General features: G+C 34.9%; 3 protein-coding genes and 1 pseudogene across 4 annotated transcripts; all 4 read right to left on the bottom strand.

Moving 5' to 3' along the window:
- Positions 1–2,273: 2,273 nt before the first annotated feature.
- LOC146930341 (F-box/kelch-repeat protein At3g06240-like) lies at positions 2,274–4,064 on the bottom strand. Its single transcript, XM_085701895.1, has 2 exons — positions 3,959–4,064; positions 2,274–3,857 (listed from the first exon to the last, which is right to left on the bottom strand). The coding sequence occupies exon 2, from the start codon at positions 3,637–3,639 to the stop codon at positions 2,428–2,430; it is 1,212 nt and encodes a 403-aa protein (XP_085558021.1). The 5' UTR covers positions 3,640–3,857; positions 3,959–4,064; the 3' UTR covers positions 2,274–2,427.
- A 672-nt stretch (positions 4,065–4,736) lies between these two features.
- LOC146930340 (protein MAINTENANCE OF MERISTEMS-like) lies at positions 4,737–5,976 on the bottom strand. The gene is made up of 3 exons (XM_085707537.1): positions 5,473–5,976; positions 5,304–5,396; positions 4,737–4,976 (listed from the first exon to the last, which is right to left on the bottom strand). The coding sequence occupies exons 1-3, from the start codon at positions 5,974–5,976 to the stop codon at positions 4,737–4,739; spliced, it is 837 nt and encodes a 278-aa protein (XP_085563663.1).
- Positions 5,977–11,390: 5,414 nt separating this feature from the next.
- LOC146930339 (uncharacterized) lies at positions 11,391–15,901 on the bottom strand. Its single transcript, XM_085707536.1, has 2 exons — positions 15,871–15,901; positions 11,391–11,788 (listed from the first exon to the last, which is right to left on the bottom strand). Exons 1-2 carry the CDS (start codon positions 15,899–15,901, stop codon positions 11,391–11,393), a joined length of 429 nt encoding a protein of 142 aa, XP_085563662.1.
- Positions 15,902–16,120: 219 nt separating this feature from the next.
- On the bottom strand, positions 16,121–17,028 carry LOC146930338 (uncharacterized; annotated as a pseudogene). Its single transcript, XR_015007992.1, has 2 exons — positions 16,807–17,028; positions 16,121–16,711 (listed from the first exon to the last, which is right to left on the bottom strand). The product of XR_015007992.1 is annotated as an uncharacterized LOC146930338 (transcript).
- Between the last annotated feature and the right edge of the window lie 685 nt (positions 17,029–17,713).

Raw genomic sequence — 17,713 nt, 5'->3', positions numbered from 1 at the left:
AGTTTAGTAGACAATAGAGTCGTTATAGAAGAGTCTTATAGAAGTTGATCATGAATTAAGAGACATTTGTATTGTTTTCAATCGAGTCATGTAATTATGTTTCTTTCCTAAATCATACAATTTCACATATGTTTGAATCTTTTATTTCACCCACATTACTCTTTCTTTTCAAGCCTTTTATTTTTTCTTTGAAGCCTCGTCTTATTTTCATACCCTTTCTCTGCGAGTTTGATTCAAGAGTTCCTTTCTTCTTTTCTTCATCATTCGAAAGTTTCTTTATGTTAAAGAAGAGTATGGTGGTTGACAGTGGAACTCCGCTTCTCATGGGAAAATTATGTGCGGTTGAACGAAGACGATTGTTTATCCTTTAGCGGATAATGTTGGGAAGTCTTTGGTCGTTGGAGCGACAGGGAAGGAACTTTGTGGGTTTGGTGTACGGTTGTTGACAAACACCTAGGTTGGACCCCGGGTAGGCTGGTGAGAGGCCGTTTTTTCTATGGTTGTATTCTTCATTCCTAATATGCTTCATGAAGCTTCCCGACCCTAGCTCTCCTTCGATCTATCCATCCTTGTACATATCCTTATCCACCCAAGGTTGTTACCATGGTGAGTGGAGCTCGTATTTTTTGGAAAGGTGCTCAACGTCGGCTTTGAGCCCCATCAAGGTAGCTTGCCCTTGTAGAGAAGAGTGGGAGTCTCCTGGAAGGGTCCTCAATTCTTTGCAAGAATTCTAGAAGTCGTCCCTCCTCAGCCTACCCGGTCATCGAATCTTTGTTCCATTTTAGGCTTGTCGTAGAAGACTCCTTTGTAGAATTTTTTTAGGCTTCACCATCGGTGTCTGGGCTTTTCTAGCACCCCGATTTAATTTTATTGCAGGTTGTTTTTCAAAGCCAAGTTTAATGGCTATATAAATATATTATAGTATGGAGATCATTCCAACCAATTTGGAGTAGAACCAGAAGACTTTACAATAAACTTTTGAGCAAATACATGCAAGGTCTGAGGTTCAAACCCAACCACCACCAAAAAAAACTTTTGAGCTAATATAGTAGAATTACTAACACATAAAAATTGAGTGTGTAGTAGACTTTGTGTAGCTCAAACTTACTTTATTTTAGGCTTGGATAGCAATGACGTTATTATGATTTTAATTTGTAAACTGTACAAGGATTAGTTTAGGTTAGATTGAGATTTTGAATGTATTTTGAAGTGATGGGGCTTGATAAATTAACAGTAGTTAAGGAGCTATTATGTTTGGCCTACTATATTATCAAATATTTGCTATATATTTATTATTTATACCTATTGTGCAACGAAGAAGCTAAACTTTTCAATCTTCAATTCAACTAGATGAAAGGATGCAAAAGGAACTCTGCTTCAAGGGAATTCATTGTCTCTACAGAAAAATCAGATGTGCAGCCATAGTATGTAGCCAAAAATCAGATATCCAACGGGTCATTTGTCAATGAAAGGCAAAACGAAAACGTTGTAACTTGTAAGTTCAATTATACGTATAGTAATTCATGTTTCTTCCCTATGACCTAAGACTGAGTGAGCACTACCATTTTGAATTCTCTTTTTTTAGAAGCAGTTTGAAAAAAATAGTGAAATGTTTGATGCTTCTGGGAAGCTGATATTGGCAAGCAGTGAACACAGTCTATGTTTTTAGGACAGCATACCAAGTAGAATAAATTCAACAAGTTTGTTTAGATAAGGTTTTAGGCTAACATACCAAGTTTTAGGCCAACATAATGGTTATGAAATAAGAAACGTTATGAGGTTATGTAGCTAAAAAAATGACAACTTTAAAAATGTGCTTAAGATCAGAAGCTGACTGGAAACAGAGCCAAAAAAATGGAAGAAAAAAAAAAGTTAGAGCACCTCCCCAAAATATGATGCGAACAGTCAGTAATTTTATCTGGCTCGGTATGTTTCCGGTTAGATTTTGGATGAAAATGTGACATCTCAAGCATACATGGACTTACAGAGACTTCTTCTTTGCAATATGTTTCCTAAAATTGGATCATTCATTTGTATCCTACAAAGCAATCAATCAATCGTCTAGCTTCAAAGCATTTCAAATAACACAAATAGACTGCAAACACAATAGGTTAAGGCATTTATAACTATCTCATATTTTCATGATAGCACATTATCATTCATTTATCTTTTCTGAATTAAACACCAAATACCAAGCATTTTTGCCAAAGCAACTTCTTCAAGTTGCAAAAAAGAGTAAGATTAAGCATGGCAAGACTAAAAGAATAACAACATAAGAGAATAGGCTTTCAAAATAGAATTGATAAAGCAATATTATTCTTAATTATGACAAGGGTGATTGCCAAACCCCTTTTTTTATCATACAAGGTAAAAAAATCCTCTAATTAAGGCAATCATAAATCCCTTATGTGAAAACAAGAAAACCGACTAATAATTTACTCCCCCAATCGAAACAAAGCTTTCCTTATAAACTATTATATCAGAAGAATAGGCTCCTTTAACACCATCAAGTTCTTCAATCAATTGGGTACTCAAATCATAGTAAACTATTCCTCCATCTTCTTTTTGGAAGAATATATCACCATTTTTCCCTGCACCAATTGGATATTTAATGTAGGGCAAGGGTCCAACAACAAAAAGTTTAGTCCAAGATTCTTTCACACCAAATTCGCCCAAAATTGATATGTGAAAAGTAGTTGAATGTAAATACCATGAGATTGAAGCGATTGACCCATTTAACATCACCAACTCTCGCTCCACCAAATTACATTTTTCATTGGCATCTATGTCTAAGGGTATGAGTATTGTAAAACACGCATCATTGGTCAAGTCAAATGACACCAAGTAATGTTCAGCGTTATTTTCACAACTAGAACACCAATGACATATTCCATCCTTGTACAACAATCCTTCATGTGAAACGCCACCCCAACAACATCTAGGAATGTCAACATCAATTTTCCTCCAAGAGTTACATCTTAGGCTATAAATCTCCCATAAGGGTTCATAGGATATTTCACTCGGCCACACATCTTCCCATTGCACATCAGAAGGAAGACGATTTTGATCAGTTATTTCATAAAAACTTACATGCCTAATAATCTTATAGTCATCATGAACATGATCATAGCCTGATCCATAAATACCGAAAGAAACGTCCTGATAAAGTGGCACAGACTCAGCAGAACTGGGAGGAATGACTTTGAACTCATTGGTAGTTGGGTTCCACAATACAATCTTGCTATGTTGTTGAAGGCAAAGAATTCCAGTATTACCACCCGAATCCAAAACATTAAATTCAGGGTCATCCTCTTGAAATGGATTTGGAAAGTCTAATTTGACTCTATTCTCAAACCTCTCACCAGAAAGTGAATGCAAAAATAAATAAACTTGAGTATGATCGTGAGAATACACAGTCTGATGCAGGAGGAGAGTTGTATTATTGTAGTAAGAGTGAGGAATAGATATGAAATTTGTGCGAAACTTGTTCATGAAATAAGGGTTTTCGAATAATAGAGACCATGTTTTGTTTACGCATCCAAATCGCTTCAAAGATTTTAAAGGAAGTTTTAAAAGAATAGAGAATGCAAGATCATTAGGTATGTGATTCCTTACCTTTTCAGTTACAGATTTTGCCATCTCCGAAGACTTTTGCAAGCAATTGTTACCAGAACGTGCAAGTGTGGAAACCTCTTCTATATTGGATTTGTAATCCCGACAGTAATCTTTGATTTGATAATGAGAATGAATCTAGCTTGCTTGCCGTGTTTTTAAACTATGTGAGAATGATCAGTTTAGAAGTAAAATTAATAATTTGGATTCACCTAAAGTATATTAGATTACTTCATTTCTTCATCCTGCCTAAGCATTCAATTTAAGCTTTGTAAAATTAATCATAAATCCAAACATAAAGATGATATGAAGCATAAAGCCTAAAAAACTAAGGGAAGAATTATACAATCAAGATTTCGTCGCCGGATGGTTGTGGGCTGTTGGTTGCCAGCGGTGGGTGGGTGGTAGTGCTCAATTTGGAGAATTGTGGTCTTGGGTGTTTTCCTGTGTTCTGAGTGGGTAGAAAGGGGAAGAACGATGGAAAGAAAAGAAAAGCAACGTGCACTTTTCTGCATAGTTTAAAAAAAAAAAAATTGAATTATGCTCTTTACCCAAACAGTTTTGCTCCTACCAAAGTGAAAAGACAAAAATACTCTTACGCATGTTAACTCAATGGTAACGTAAGTTAACACACGCAGCGTGACTTAAGTCATGCTAGTGTTAACTTTGCTTGAGTTAACTCACGTTGGTATTAACATTGCGTGAGTTAACTCACGCTGGTTCTGTGCGCACAAGACTAGTGAGACAGTAACTGCCTTGTTCCTTGTTTAGCATCGTTCCTTCGTTCGTTCATACATAGGAACAACCATTCATTCATTCAACCAAAACCCATAATTTAGAACACATGCATTCATTCATTCATAATTTAGATACACAATATTAACGAAAAATAACGTAAATGTCATAAATAAGCGCAACCGCGCAACTGTTAATATAATACAACCCAAATGTTAGGAAAATACTACAAATATCCAAAAAGTCATAAAAACTAATCATAAAATAAGACACTATTGCTGCTCATGTGGACTCCTAGACCTCCTTCGTGAAACCGGATGCTGGTCAAACACGCTATAATCGGTCCGGAGGCCCTCCAAAATGCCGAAGAAGAGTGGATTTGAAACCACCTATGGAATTTGCATCGCATGCTCCACTCTGCCTCGCATGCTGCTAATGACCTGCAATGGATCGGGAGGATGTCTGGCCCACTCCTGGTCAACAAGAATATCCTGGTAGACAGATCTCGGCATGACAATGCCAGGATCTGGAGCAGGGTTGACGATAAGAGGATGGGATACACGGTAGAACCACCTAATGTACCTATCTGAATTCTTCCAAGGCTCGTCGTCCGGGACCTGGGCACCCCTCTGCTACTGGGGAACGACATGCAGAGCAAACTACAAGAGGCATCAGCCACATCTGCTGGGGCAAAAGGCATAATCGTAGTAGGAGGTCGGGGAACGGTCTGAACATATCCGTACTGCCTCAGAACCCGCTCGGGCAAGGGACGCACCATCTTTTGTTTACCGGCCATGATCCATCCGAAGTACCAGCACACGTCCTGAAAAGGCGTCACGCCTCGTCGGTGCTCGTACGACCTCCAAGTGACATGACAATGCTCTATCGAATCCAACAAGCCTCTAAAGTGATCAACATATTTAAACCCCCTTTGAGGTCTCCATCAATCCACATACGGGTTCTCCCATTCGTAGTCTAGATATCTCGACCTCGGAACCACATGTCTTAAGTGAGCAATAACCCAACCATGCAAACACAAAGAGACAAATCTATATCAGCACACAAGTGTCATACAAGAAACTATACATTTACGTTTCACTTAAAAAATAAAAAAACATATATTACCACAAGCAAGCTCATGTAACCACCAACGGAGCCAACATTTGAGCTGGAGGTAAGATTCAACTGCTCATACAAGAAAGCAAGTCCCATCGCGCCCCATGACCACATGCCTATGTTAGCCAAATCCCGAATCATAAGCATCCACAACAGATTAATTGTTTTGCTGTTCTTGCCGGCAAAAAGGGTGTAGCCAAGCAAGAGTAACAAGAACGCCTTGACACAGGCGGGCCTAATATGACTCAGCTCCTCCTCTTCCTCTGATAAATCCTCCCCCAACAAATGGTTACACCTATTCAACAACTGCTCATAACGCTCTTTCAGGGCCGTGTAAGTGACAAAGGCACCTAAATTATTACTCGCCAGCTCCACTGCATCCTCTACCGGAAACAATAGGTGGTTCACCATCAGCTCTACACGATGGTCATGATCTAACTCATCCTCCTGAATGAGCCGTCCAGCGACGGGGATGTCTAGAAGACAAGCCACATCATCCAGTGTGATGGTCATCTCCCCAACATACAGATGGAAGCTGTTGGTCTCCTGATGCCATCTCTCAGCCCTAAGGGTTATCTTCTACCGGCAACGAAAGTGACAAGGCAGAAAGCTTAAATTTTCTCCCGTGCGAGACGCAAGTCATCTTACAATCTGTTTGCTACTGAAATACAAAAAAAAAATTAAATAAGTAAAATAAACATAAAATATTCTACGTAAAATAAACTTGACATAATAATAAACTATAAATATTCTACGTAAAAAATAAATCAATTATACTTAAATACGTAAAATAAGCATGACATATTCTATGTCGTTATACTTAAATTAAATAAACATAACATATTCTACGTAATGTAAACTTGACATAATAGTAAAATATCATTAAATTAAATAACATGGCTGAAATACAGGCTATTCCTGATAATGCTGCTCCTGATACGACTGCTCCTGATAATGGTGCTCATGCTGGTACTGTGTCCCCCACTCTTCCTCGACCTCGACCATCCGGAGGCTGTAGTGCTTGCTTCTCCCTACGTGCACTACTAGTAGGGGCAAGCCTCCCTAACCTAAGTCTGTTAGGCCTCTCCTGCGCAGATATATCTCCACAAAAAGCAAAAAATCTTTAACACATTTGCACATAATTTCGACAGCAACACACGTGTCATCTTTAATAATACAACAACACTATAATGTCGACAATGTCATTTGAATCCATAAACTACCACATTGCAGTCAAATTAACTATAATCAACATTAACAAACATAATTCTAACTAATTACATCATTAACAATCCAAAAAAACAAAAAAAAATATCATTGAGGTATTTTACCGAACACGTAGTGTGCAATTTTCAAACAACTATGTAATCTAAGAATTTCTAATCCCTAAACTAACACATTGTACCCTAAACAACATCTAAACAACAATTCCTAAGTTAATTCGTCACCAACAATCATCAAAACTAACATGCAAGCAAAATTTAAAAAAACTAAAAATGTTAAATTTCTACAAAAATTCGAAAATTTCAACCAAAATATTGCAAAGAAGTAGGATAAACATCACTTACTTGATGTTGTGGACGAATTTGGCTTTGAATGGCGCAAGAACGGAGAAATTTGGATTTGGGGATGAAATTTTCGTGTTTTAGGAAGTCTAGAAATGAGGGGTTTTGTGTTCTGTGTTGCTGATAACTGACTTAAGTAACGTAGCGTGACTTAACTCACGCTGCGTGAGTTAACATGCGTAAGGGTAAAAATGGAATTTCACTTGGGAATGAGCGAAACCATTTGGGTAAAGAGCAGAATTCAAAAAAATTTGGGCCTGGGCTGGTGTGGCACTTGCCACACTAGGCCCAGGCCAGGTCCGCCAAGATGAAATTTTACCCTATACCCCGACACATGTACCTTCACCTCTTCAAATTTCAATTTTACCCCTTTTACTATGTAATCTTTTACACATAATTTTTTTACCCTCATTTTCAACATCTCCTAATTCAAGATGAGTTCACCCCCACATGATATTTGTTCAGGTACGTATTTCCTTTTTCTTTTCACTGTAAAAAAGTTTCCGAAAATATTTCGGAAGACTCATATATACGTTCCCGAATTTTTATCGGAATACTCATATATATTTACCAAAAAAAATCCGGAAGACTAGTATGCTTAGATTTCCGGTGCGTGTTAGTTAATACCAAATAATTTTGTATGTCTTCGATAAATATAAAATTTAGGTGGATTTGGCTCCGGTCACCACCAGGGTCAGGGCAGGCCTCCGGGCCCAAAGGGCACTTACAGAGGTACTTACAGATCACCCACCAACACCGTCCTCACATCGGCAGCGGGAATCGAACACACAACCTTCTGAGGGGAAATGGCCCGTTCCTTACCAACTGAGCCAACGTGTGTTGGCAAATAATTTTGTATGTCGAAAACAAACAACGTTTTATACTTGTTATCCGGTGCACTTAATTTAAATTTTTTTTTTTTGACGAATAATTTAATAGTTTTTTATTCTTGATTCCTAATAAACTTTTATGCTAGTTACTACAATACCAAATAATTGTCTTAATTCTTGATATTACTTGCGTATAATTTTTCTGTTAATCCTCATTTTAGCAATAGTTTCTTATTAAAAAAATTATATTATAGTTTTTCACTTTTTCTAAAGTTCTATTTTTTTTTATATCATTTTTAAACAGTTTCATACATACCATATGTAGACACTACTGCTGCATTCACAACTACACAAATGTTTGATACAAGAGAAGCTGTTGTAAGCTGGGCTAGGGAGATAGGAATTAGAAATTAGAAATAAAGTGACTGTGACCATTACTAGATCAGATACGGAGACCGGAAAGAGAGGAATAAGTAATAAAATAATCTTGGGTTGTGACAAGGGTAGAAGATACAAGCGAGTTGAAAGTTCAACACAAAGTGCTTCGAAAAAATGCGGTTGTCATTCAAAACTAGATCAACACCGTTGAAAGATGGTCTCGGGTGGAAAGTTGAGGTAAAATGTGGATTTCATACTGCTCTACCTCTTGATTTATGAGTTGCTCCTCCGCTTGATATACAGCTGGTTGATCCCGAACCACCTCATGTTGTCGTTTGTTTCCTCCTATGCGTATAATCTTGCCACCTCGACCTCTGCACCGAAGCCCCTCATATTATCGTTCCTTTTGTCCTATGCGTATAATCTTGCCACCTCATCCTCTGCACCGAACCGCTGAATAAAAAAAGACAAAGAATTAATTAAAAAAAGACGAGAATTAAACTTAAACTATAACATCACAAAAGCTTAACTAACTATGTCACACCCATAACCCATTAAATTCATTGGTATTGGCGTATTTGTACTAGTTTGATTAGAGAATACTGATAATAATTGAATTATCATTGTGTATGCAACATAAACATTAACAACATACCCAGATTTTCAATCTCTTTTCACCAAGAGAAAAAGATCTCAGTAAAAAAAAGGCAACCAAGTTCACATTCAAATTGAGCAAGCTGAACTTATATATATATATATATATATATATATATATATATATATATATATATATATATATATATATATATATATATATATATAGTATAATGGCACTAAAGCCAAACAGAAAACCAAAACTGAAGTTTATATCATATATATATATATATATATATATATATAGTATAATGAGTTTGTCCTATCAAGCCAAGCTAAACTATGATACTGACGATTGATAAGATTTGTGAGAATGATCAATTTAGAAGTATCATTAATAAATTGGATTCACCTCAAGAAAAATAATGATTTGGATTATCCTTCAAAAAGAATACTTAGTTGAGAAGTAATTGTATTTTTTTTATTTAAAATTATGTTTGTTACATTTTTTAATATTTAAATTTATCGTTATCTACTACCTCCGTCCCTATATATAAGACACTTATGCTAAAATCACGGGAATTAAGAAAGTAGATATTTGTATTAAAGTTGTTTGTAATCACTATTGTTTTTATAATTTTATCCTTAAGAGAGAGAGAGAGAGTTGGTTTATGTTTTCCATATGATATTTATTGTTGATTGAAGAAAAAGATGTATAATAAATAAGGGCATGTATGTAAAGAAATAATTAATGTAGTTGGAAATAGCAAATAGGTCTTATAAAAAGGGACAACAAAAATTCTCAAAATGGTCTTATAATTAGGGATGAAGGTAGTATTTGTTACATGTGTTATTTGTATTGAAAATTGAGGGCAAATGTTGTTGGTGTAAGCCCTAGAGGCCAATAGTTTATGTTAAACATTATCTTATGTATCATGACTTTTATTATTGAATAATATGGCACTCTTTATTATATTTGTGTAATGTTAATAAAGTCCTTAGAATTAATAGACAGTTCGTGTAATAATATATTAAGTGTGACTTAATCATGAGATTACATTATCATAAAGAACGCTATTCCTAAGTGTATCCGTAGTCAAAGCTTTAATATGAATAAAGGATAATAATAAAACGTCGAGACTATTATGTATGTAGACTGATGACCGCATCTCATGGGTCATAGATATGAGATATTAAGTCTATACATAGGTATAAATATTACGAGTAATATTTATACTGGATTGACCCACCGTGAGAATACTACATAGTAAGTTATGCAATTGTCATAAGATATTCTCACAATGATAATAATGTATATCGCTCTTAGACCTGAAACCACTATGATCCCTAGATGTGGACTCAAGTGTTTTGTTGCCATTCTAACGTTGTCTGTAAAAGGATAACCATAATGTTGGTTGATGGGTACTTGATGAAGCATGCTGAGGGACATGAGTGTCCTAGATGAGATTTGTCCCTCCTCATAAACGGGAGATATATCTTTAGGCCTCTTGATGAAATATGACTGTAAAACTGCATGGCCATGCCGAACTAAGTCAATATAAGATATTGGACTTATTCGTTATTCAGTATATTTCGGAATCAAGAAATATAAATATTGATCTATACAAGGGTGACAATATCTATGCCTTGGGATCAATAAAGATATCGAGACAAAGGAGTAATTGTACACATGAGTATTATCATGGAAAGGTTTTGTCAGATCACTTGACATTCTTGTCACTTGGGTAGCAATGATGTGTTGCTAGATACCGCTCATTGTTTATAATATTAAATATTATATTTAATATTAATGCCAACGTGACTAGAACCTATAGGGTCACACACAAAGAACAGTCAAAAGAGAAATATATAAGTATGACTTATATAAGGGTGCGTTTAGTAAATAACGATAATTAGTTAACAAAATTACTAAACTCGTTGTTGGGCTTAGTGAAGCCCAATAGTGACTTCTGACTTGCAGAGCACACTAGAAGTTCTATAAATAGAACTCTAGTGCTGAAGTTTTTGGTTACACGTTTTGGACCAACCCTTCTTCTCTGCACTTCTGATTTCTTGGCTAGCACCGAGTTTTGGAGGAGCACTGTTCGTGTGGACTTGCTAGGGGCTTTGCTGCTTGCTGCTTGCTTGGCTGTGATCGAGATTCCAGTTTCCAGTTTCCAACGTTCATATTCCAAACTTCGAGGTAAAAATCGAATCACTGATTCATGTTTGAATTTCGTAATGATCCAAGGAAAGAAAATCAAAATTATTCCGCTGCTTCTACTCCTTTCTTCTATTCGATTTTCCTTCAAATGCTAGTACTATTCCGAGATAGTTAGTGAATCTCATGAGTAATACCACACATTTCCTCTATTTCATCAGAAGACAACAATTCATCTTCCCCTTTGCCATCTAAACAGGATAACCGAGCCTTTAGGGTGTCGAGCTTTGAAGGGATATTATTAGAATGAGATAAATGCCACTCCTTCAAAGCCGCCTTTATCAATTTAAACTTCACCTTAAGAACAAAGCTGCCCCATCCTTCAATTTTAAAAAAATTCTATTTTTCAGACACAAACTGTTTGTAACCCGGCATATCTTGCCAGCACTTCAACATTCGAGATGGACGAGGACCCCAGATTTCCTCATCAACGGACAACTGAATAGGACAATGGTCGGAGACTCCACGAAGAAGAACAATTTGGAGACAATTAGGCCAATTCAAACACCATTCTTCTGATAACAAGAACCGGTCTAACCTGCTCATTGAAATACCATCACCTTTAAACCACGTGTATCTGCGACCACATAACGATAAATCTATCAACATATTTTCATCAATGAAGAGGTTAAACGAAGTGGCATCCTGAGAAACAACACCACCCCGAGCCGAACGTATTTCCTCCGCATTTCTGACTGCATTAAAATCCCCACACACACAAACATTCTGACCTCTCACTGAGATAATCGATCAGATAAAGAAACCCACAAATCTTGTTTCGCTCTGTTGTCACAGAGTGCAGACACATTAAACAATTAAAACGCCTCATCCGTCTTGATAAACCTTCCATGAATCAAAAGAACATGTTGCCGACTAACTGTAGACCACACTTCCACCTCAGAACTATCCCACACTGTCAACAACCCCCCAACCCTCGACGCCCTTACAGAAGGACGGAAGGAGAAAGCATGACTCGAATTTCCCCACAAATAACACATGTGTCTAAATAAACTGAAATTATAAAATTTAAGGACACTTCCACCTCATAACTATCCCACACTGTCAACAACCCACCCCCCAACGCCCCTACAGAAGGACGGAAGGAGAAAGCATGACTCGAATTTCCCCACAACGAAGAACACATAAACACATGACACATCACAATTGTTGTCTAAATTGTCTAAATAAACTGGAAAAAAATGAGAAAATGGAAAAAAATAATTGATGTCTTCACTTGTAAAATGGAAAAAAATGAGAAGTCTTTTCCAAAGACTTTACATGGCATGTTTCTTAAACAGACTTTTGTACGGATATTTACTGAACATATGTTGTATTCTAATCTTCTGAATAAAACTTCTCCCTGCCTTTAAAAAATTAGTTCAATTTTCTTTCAAAAATAAAAAATAAAAAAATAAGTCCAATTTGCATTTATATTTTGTTGAGCGTATGCGTGTGAACGTAACAACGGGTTAGTGATCTATTCCTTTTTAGATGAAAATTTTATACAATTTGTGAATTATTATTATATACTAAATGCCAACAATTTATGTGTTAGATAAATACATAACTTTGCACTAGCTTTAATTGGATCACTCCTTAGATAAATGTAATATTGATTTTTCAAATTAATTGGTCTTTGGAGTCTACAAGTGTTTTTGAATTAAACTTCCAGGCCAATCAAAAAAAGATAAAAAATAAAAAATAAAAATCAAACAAAACCAATTCTTATTGATTAATTTTTATCAAATCCAATGATTTAGAAAAACAACCAATTAGTTTTTATCAAATATAATGATTTAGAAAACAACCAATTGTTAATCAATCTCACAATTTATTTTCGTTCAAACAAATTTTAGATATGATTGAGGTCATCGCATTTCAAAACATACGTCTCTTTTCCTCAAAAAATAAATAAATAAATACGCCTCTTATAATTTATGTGATGAGTTCTCAGAGTTATGACCACATAATGCTTATTGTTTCTCGTCTGTTTAAGCCACGATATTTTCCTAACACTGATTTTATTGGGTTTAGTATTGGACATAATCCAAGTTATGTTTGACGGAGTATTTTTAGTGTTAAAATTGTGGTAAAACAAGACGCGCGGTGGAGTATAGGCTCAAGAACTAATATCCCATTTTTAGGTGTTCCTTGGCTTAAAGACATTTGTCCTTGTCCATGACTAATATGATATTTGAGCTTTTGTTGCAGGTGAAATTGTGTGATTTTATTGACTAGGATTTGAAGGTTTGGAAAGCTCCCTTAATTCTTAATTTAATTGATGCGCCCACTGCACAAGTTATCCTTAACACACCCATACAACATCTTGTTACGAAAGATAAGCTAATCTGGAAAGGGGAAAGAGTGGTAAGTATTTTGTTTGAAGTGCATACCGTATATGTGTGTCTGAAATTGTAGATAATTCTCATTTGCATGTCCCAGACCGATGGAATTTAATATGCAAGTTAAAGGTGCCTCTCAAAGTTAAGAATTTTTTATGGCGCGTGTGCCGTGGTTGCTCTAAAAATAATCTTTGTTTTGATCATGAGAATGAAACTGGCTTGCTAGCTCTGTTTTTAAACTATGTGAGAATGACCGACCAATTTAGAAGTAACATTAATAATTTGGATTCACCTATTCACCTAAAAAAAGAAAATTAATAATTTGGATTATCCTTGAGAAGTAATTGCATGAAATGTTCATTTCTTGTGTGTTATATTTGGACCAGGATTTGGTGCTAACAGATCTCAGTCGTCTGATCTTTAATCGGTGGCTATGATTAAACTATGTGAAAACTGACCAAATAAATCTGAACTGCTAACAGATCTCATAAATAAGTACAAGTGTGGGAATGCACTAGTATATGATACATATGTAGTTTGGTCATTTGAGAGGGCTATGCCTTTGAAAAATTATTATCACATATGAGGTTCTGTATAAAATGGACCTGTTAAAATATCGGTCCATGTTAGACCACTTTTGTCCACTGTTAGATTAGATTATTTTATCAAAACTTATCATGGTCTACCCATACCATATTAGATCTAATTCATAAACCCTATGTCTCCCATCTCATTACTCTCTCTCTCTCTCTCTCCCCTAGTGTGGCTGGCTTTCTTCGTACCCAGGAAGCTTTTGTTCCCTTTTTTGTTCCATCTCTTTGCGGTTTCTTTTTTATTTTCAATGACCCCATTTTTTTTATATATCGGTGTCTTCTGCAAGGAGAAGTCTCTGTGAATTGTTTGATAATGGTTTCTTGAAGGTTTTGTTAGCTATTTCATGGTAGATATATATCCATGCAAATTGTGGAGATAAATTGATGCATTAAGATTTAAGATCTCCAATCTCAACCATGGATTGATTTTGCTATCAATATATATTATTAAATCAATAACTTATCATTAAGAATAACATGGTGAAGTTGAAAGAAGAAAAAAAATGGTGAAATAACAATTTAATTAACTTAATTCTAGAATAACATGGTGAAGTTGAAAGAAAAAAAATGGTAAAATAATAATTTAATTAACTTAATTCTAAGTAGCTAGATATGCATTGAGGTATTCGTGATTTTTTTTTTTTTTTTTTGCCTTCTTCTAAATTTACAAATCTGAAAAATGATATATTTTTTTTATTTCGACTGATTTTCCCTTTGTTTTGTATTTTTTCCAGATTTTTAGTGTGATTCTATTCCCCCTTTTTTAGTTTTATTTTAGAGATGAAACTTGAAAGATTCATATATTTTCTATTGTGGAAGTTAACTTTTCTCCCTTTATATCCTAAATAAATTCAATTGTAGAATTTCAACGTTGTTTGTTGAAGGATAGATTTCCATAGCCACACATAAGCAGAAGGTTGAATTTTTATGTTGCTGGAAAACAGGTGAGAGAGAATACAAATGAGAGGGCAAAATAAGAGAATATGTTTTGGTGTAGAGAGAACATCACAAGATCTATAAGTCTACTTTATCCAATGATTCTCACACCATTTGTCCAGAATGGACCAATACTTATAGGCAATTTCTACGGTACTCCAAACAAAATTGAGTGTTTTGGTACTCTCAAATGTTTAACCAATAGAAAAGTGTCATTTCAATTAAATGGTCCATGCCAGCGTTATTAGAGATTGACTTAAGGGAAAGAGTTTAGATACACTTCTTTATTCAATTTAACCCTTAAAAATTGTACAAATTATTATTCCAGTAAATTAATTAATTAATTTTTTTAATCAAAACAAAACCAAATCATTAACCACCATCACAATTTTCTCTCCAACATTCATCATCTGTAACCTAACCTCCTCTTTTTCTTGCTGGGAACACAAAACTGCAAATTAGTGCCGTGAGTGCCTGAGTGTTCCCCTTTTTCTTGCTGCAAATCATTAACTGCAAATTACTGTTATTTTTTCTTGTTGTTCCCCTTTTTTGGTTGTGAGTGTTTTTGGTAGCTATCCCTTTTTTTGCAATAAAAAATAACTGCAAAGTTTAATTAAAATCTGTCAAATTAGTTTTTGTAGTTTCCCACATATAAGCAAATTAGTCCATATCAGTAGCATTCCTTCATGATAATACCTCTCTTGGAGACCAGAAAAATAAAAGATTTTTATCGTTTGGCAAAACGTCCAAATAAAACTTGATGAAAATGCTCAAATTATTGCAATGAAGAAGATTAAGAAGAAGAACTGCCATGAAGGAGAAGAAGTAACGATTTTAAATTTGTTTTCTGTTAAATTAAATGAAAATTAATTATATCATAAAATAAAAGCCCAAAGTGCAAAATTCACAAGTTTGGTGGTGCTAATTCTATAATCCAGTCAAACTTACTTGTTCCATCTGTCAAAAAACTATTGGCCATTTTAGTTTGGAGTATTGGTACATTCAAATATATGGGTGTACTGTAGAAGGAGCCATACTTATAAGGGTCCAGGCTAAATGGCACCCACATATGATATATATCAGAATTCTGTGTGATATATGGTATACAAAAATTATAACTTGTTAATGAGAAATTACATGAAGCAGAGATATTGAATCATTGATATATATATATATAGTACGAATGCCACCAAAAGACTCAACGCTAAATTACCAAATAATTTTTTTGAAGATATTCAAGTATTACATAAAATGGAGTTATGCATAAATCAATGCCCCTCCGTCTCCTCCATATTTATTTAGAAAACATATCTATCTCAATACACTGAGACTTACTATAACAACCATGCACCCACACAATAGTAATAACCAACCATCATATATAATTTTATTAACTTTATTTAATAACTTCTGGTAAATGTATTGTAGCTCCACAATTTGTACCAGTATTAGGACAACTTATATACCTGTTGGTGGTATTGAAGCAGAGTCTAACTTCCATCAAATTACTAGAGTTTTTATTATCACAATGAAGCTTAGGGTTAGATCCGGTGCCTAACTTTATAGCACTCTCGATGGCAGCTTTCGTCGCCGATCCACCAGGTGTTAAAGTTTTATTAAGAAGATCTTTGATGTCATTTAGGGCATACAAATCTAGGGCAAGCTCGAAGTAATCGTATGGTGACATATTGGAGCAAGTACCATGTATCTTCCACTCGTAAGCCCAAAAGTCAGAGTTGTTTCCCGTTAGATTCGGCCAAATCTTATCAATCCCGGGCAATGGATCAAGCTGGTAAAATAAAATAAAATAAAGTAAATGATTATATCTCCAACACCATAAGATAAAAATAGTAAAATCAAAGATAATTGGTCGAGATAGCATACCACATGCGGCTCCAGTGTCTCATTTGTGCAATGATATGGGTTAGGCTTCCTCTTGTTCTGCGGCCACAATCCGTGGATGCTGAAATTTTGAGGTATATTAGGGACACATGATTTGTTTAGACAAAAAGTTGGTGGCCATGTTTCTGCTAGCATCTAGTAGTCAAAGTTTATTTTGGCAGTAGATGATTGCAAGTCCAGGAACAAAGAGAACAATAACGACATAAGGAAAATTTGTACCAAAGAAATAAAAAATAACAAAAGGAAATTCATTTCGTATAAAATGACTTAATTGTGTTATTACATTTCGAAATGCTGAATTTATAGGAGCTACTCAACTACTGTACCAGCTTTATCATTAAATGATCATGACAAAAGGGGAGTGTTTTGCTACACTACATGCTACATTGATTCTTCTCTGATTAGACTTACTAAACCTATCAAGTTTTATTCTATTAGGATTAGGATTAGGGTTAGGGTTAGGATTAGGACTTTCTAAACTGCTCTTTCACACACATTAAGATAAATACATGTCAACACTTGAATTTGGATTCTATATTTTTAGTCTTTTTTTTTTTATTTTATAAAATATGCTTATTATTTATTGTGAGGCCATACGATATTTTATAGACACATAATTAAATCAAAACTATATCAAAAGTTCAATAGAAATTTATTAAAAAATCACCAACATAATTAAGTAAATGTAAATATACTGCAACAAGTGTGTAACAATCCCTTTATGCTGATTTACATTTTATCACAATAATGAAGAAAAAATCGATAGTATAAGTAAATAAATGTAAATATACTACAACCAGTCTGTAACCACCTTTTTGCTGATTGCATCTTATCACAATAATGGTCCAGGTCTTTTAAGATTGACCCAAAACATTTTTTTCATATAAGT

Source organism: Medicago sativa, chromosome 4, assembly GCF_051527215.1.
Source record: "Medicago sativa cultivar Bolivia chromosome 4, Bolivia_mono, whole genome shotgun sequence".
NCBI classification, from domain to species: Eukaryota; Viridiplantae; Streptophyta; class Magnoliopsida; order Fabales; family Fabaceae; genus Medicago; species Medicago sativa.
This window is presented reverse-complemented; position numbering and strand designations above follow the sequence as displayed.

What these genes read in the sequence shown, in the direction of transcription:
- LOC146930341 (XM_085701895.1), bottom strand. Translation starts at nt 3,639, where the DNA reads ATGGCAAAATCTGTAACTGAAAAGGTAAGGAATCACATACCTAATGAT.
- LOC146930340 (XM_085707537.1), bottom strand. Translation starts at nt 5,976, where the DNA reads ATGACCATCACACTGGATGATGTGGCTTGTCTTCTAGACATCCCCGTC. An exon ending in GTTACATGAGCTTGCTTGTG is followed by an intron (nt 5,397 to 5,472) that starts GTAATATATGTT and finishes GTGCTGATATAG; the next exon opens with ATTTGTCTCTTTGTGTTTGC. An exon ending in GACTACGAATGGGAGAACCC is followed by an intron (nt 4,977 to 5,303) that starts GTATGTGGATTG and finishes CCCCAGTAGCAG; the next exon opens with AGGGGTGCCCAGGTCCCGGA.
- LOC146930339 (XM_085707536.1), bottom strand. Translation starts at nt 15,901, where the DNA reads ATGGCCAATAGTTTTTTGACAGATGGAACAA. An exon ending in TTTTTTGACAGATGGAACAA is followed by an intron (nt 11,789 to 15,870) that starts GTAAGTTTGACT and finishes CGATTATCTCAG; the next exon opens with TGAGAGGTCAGAATGTTTGT.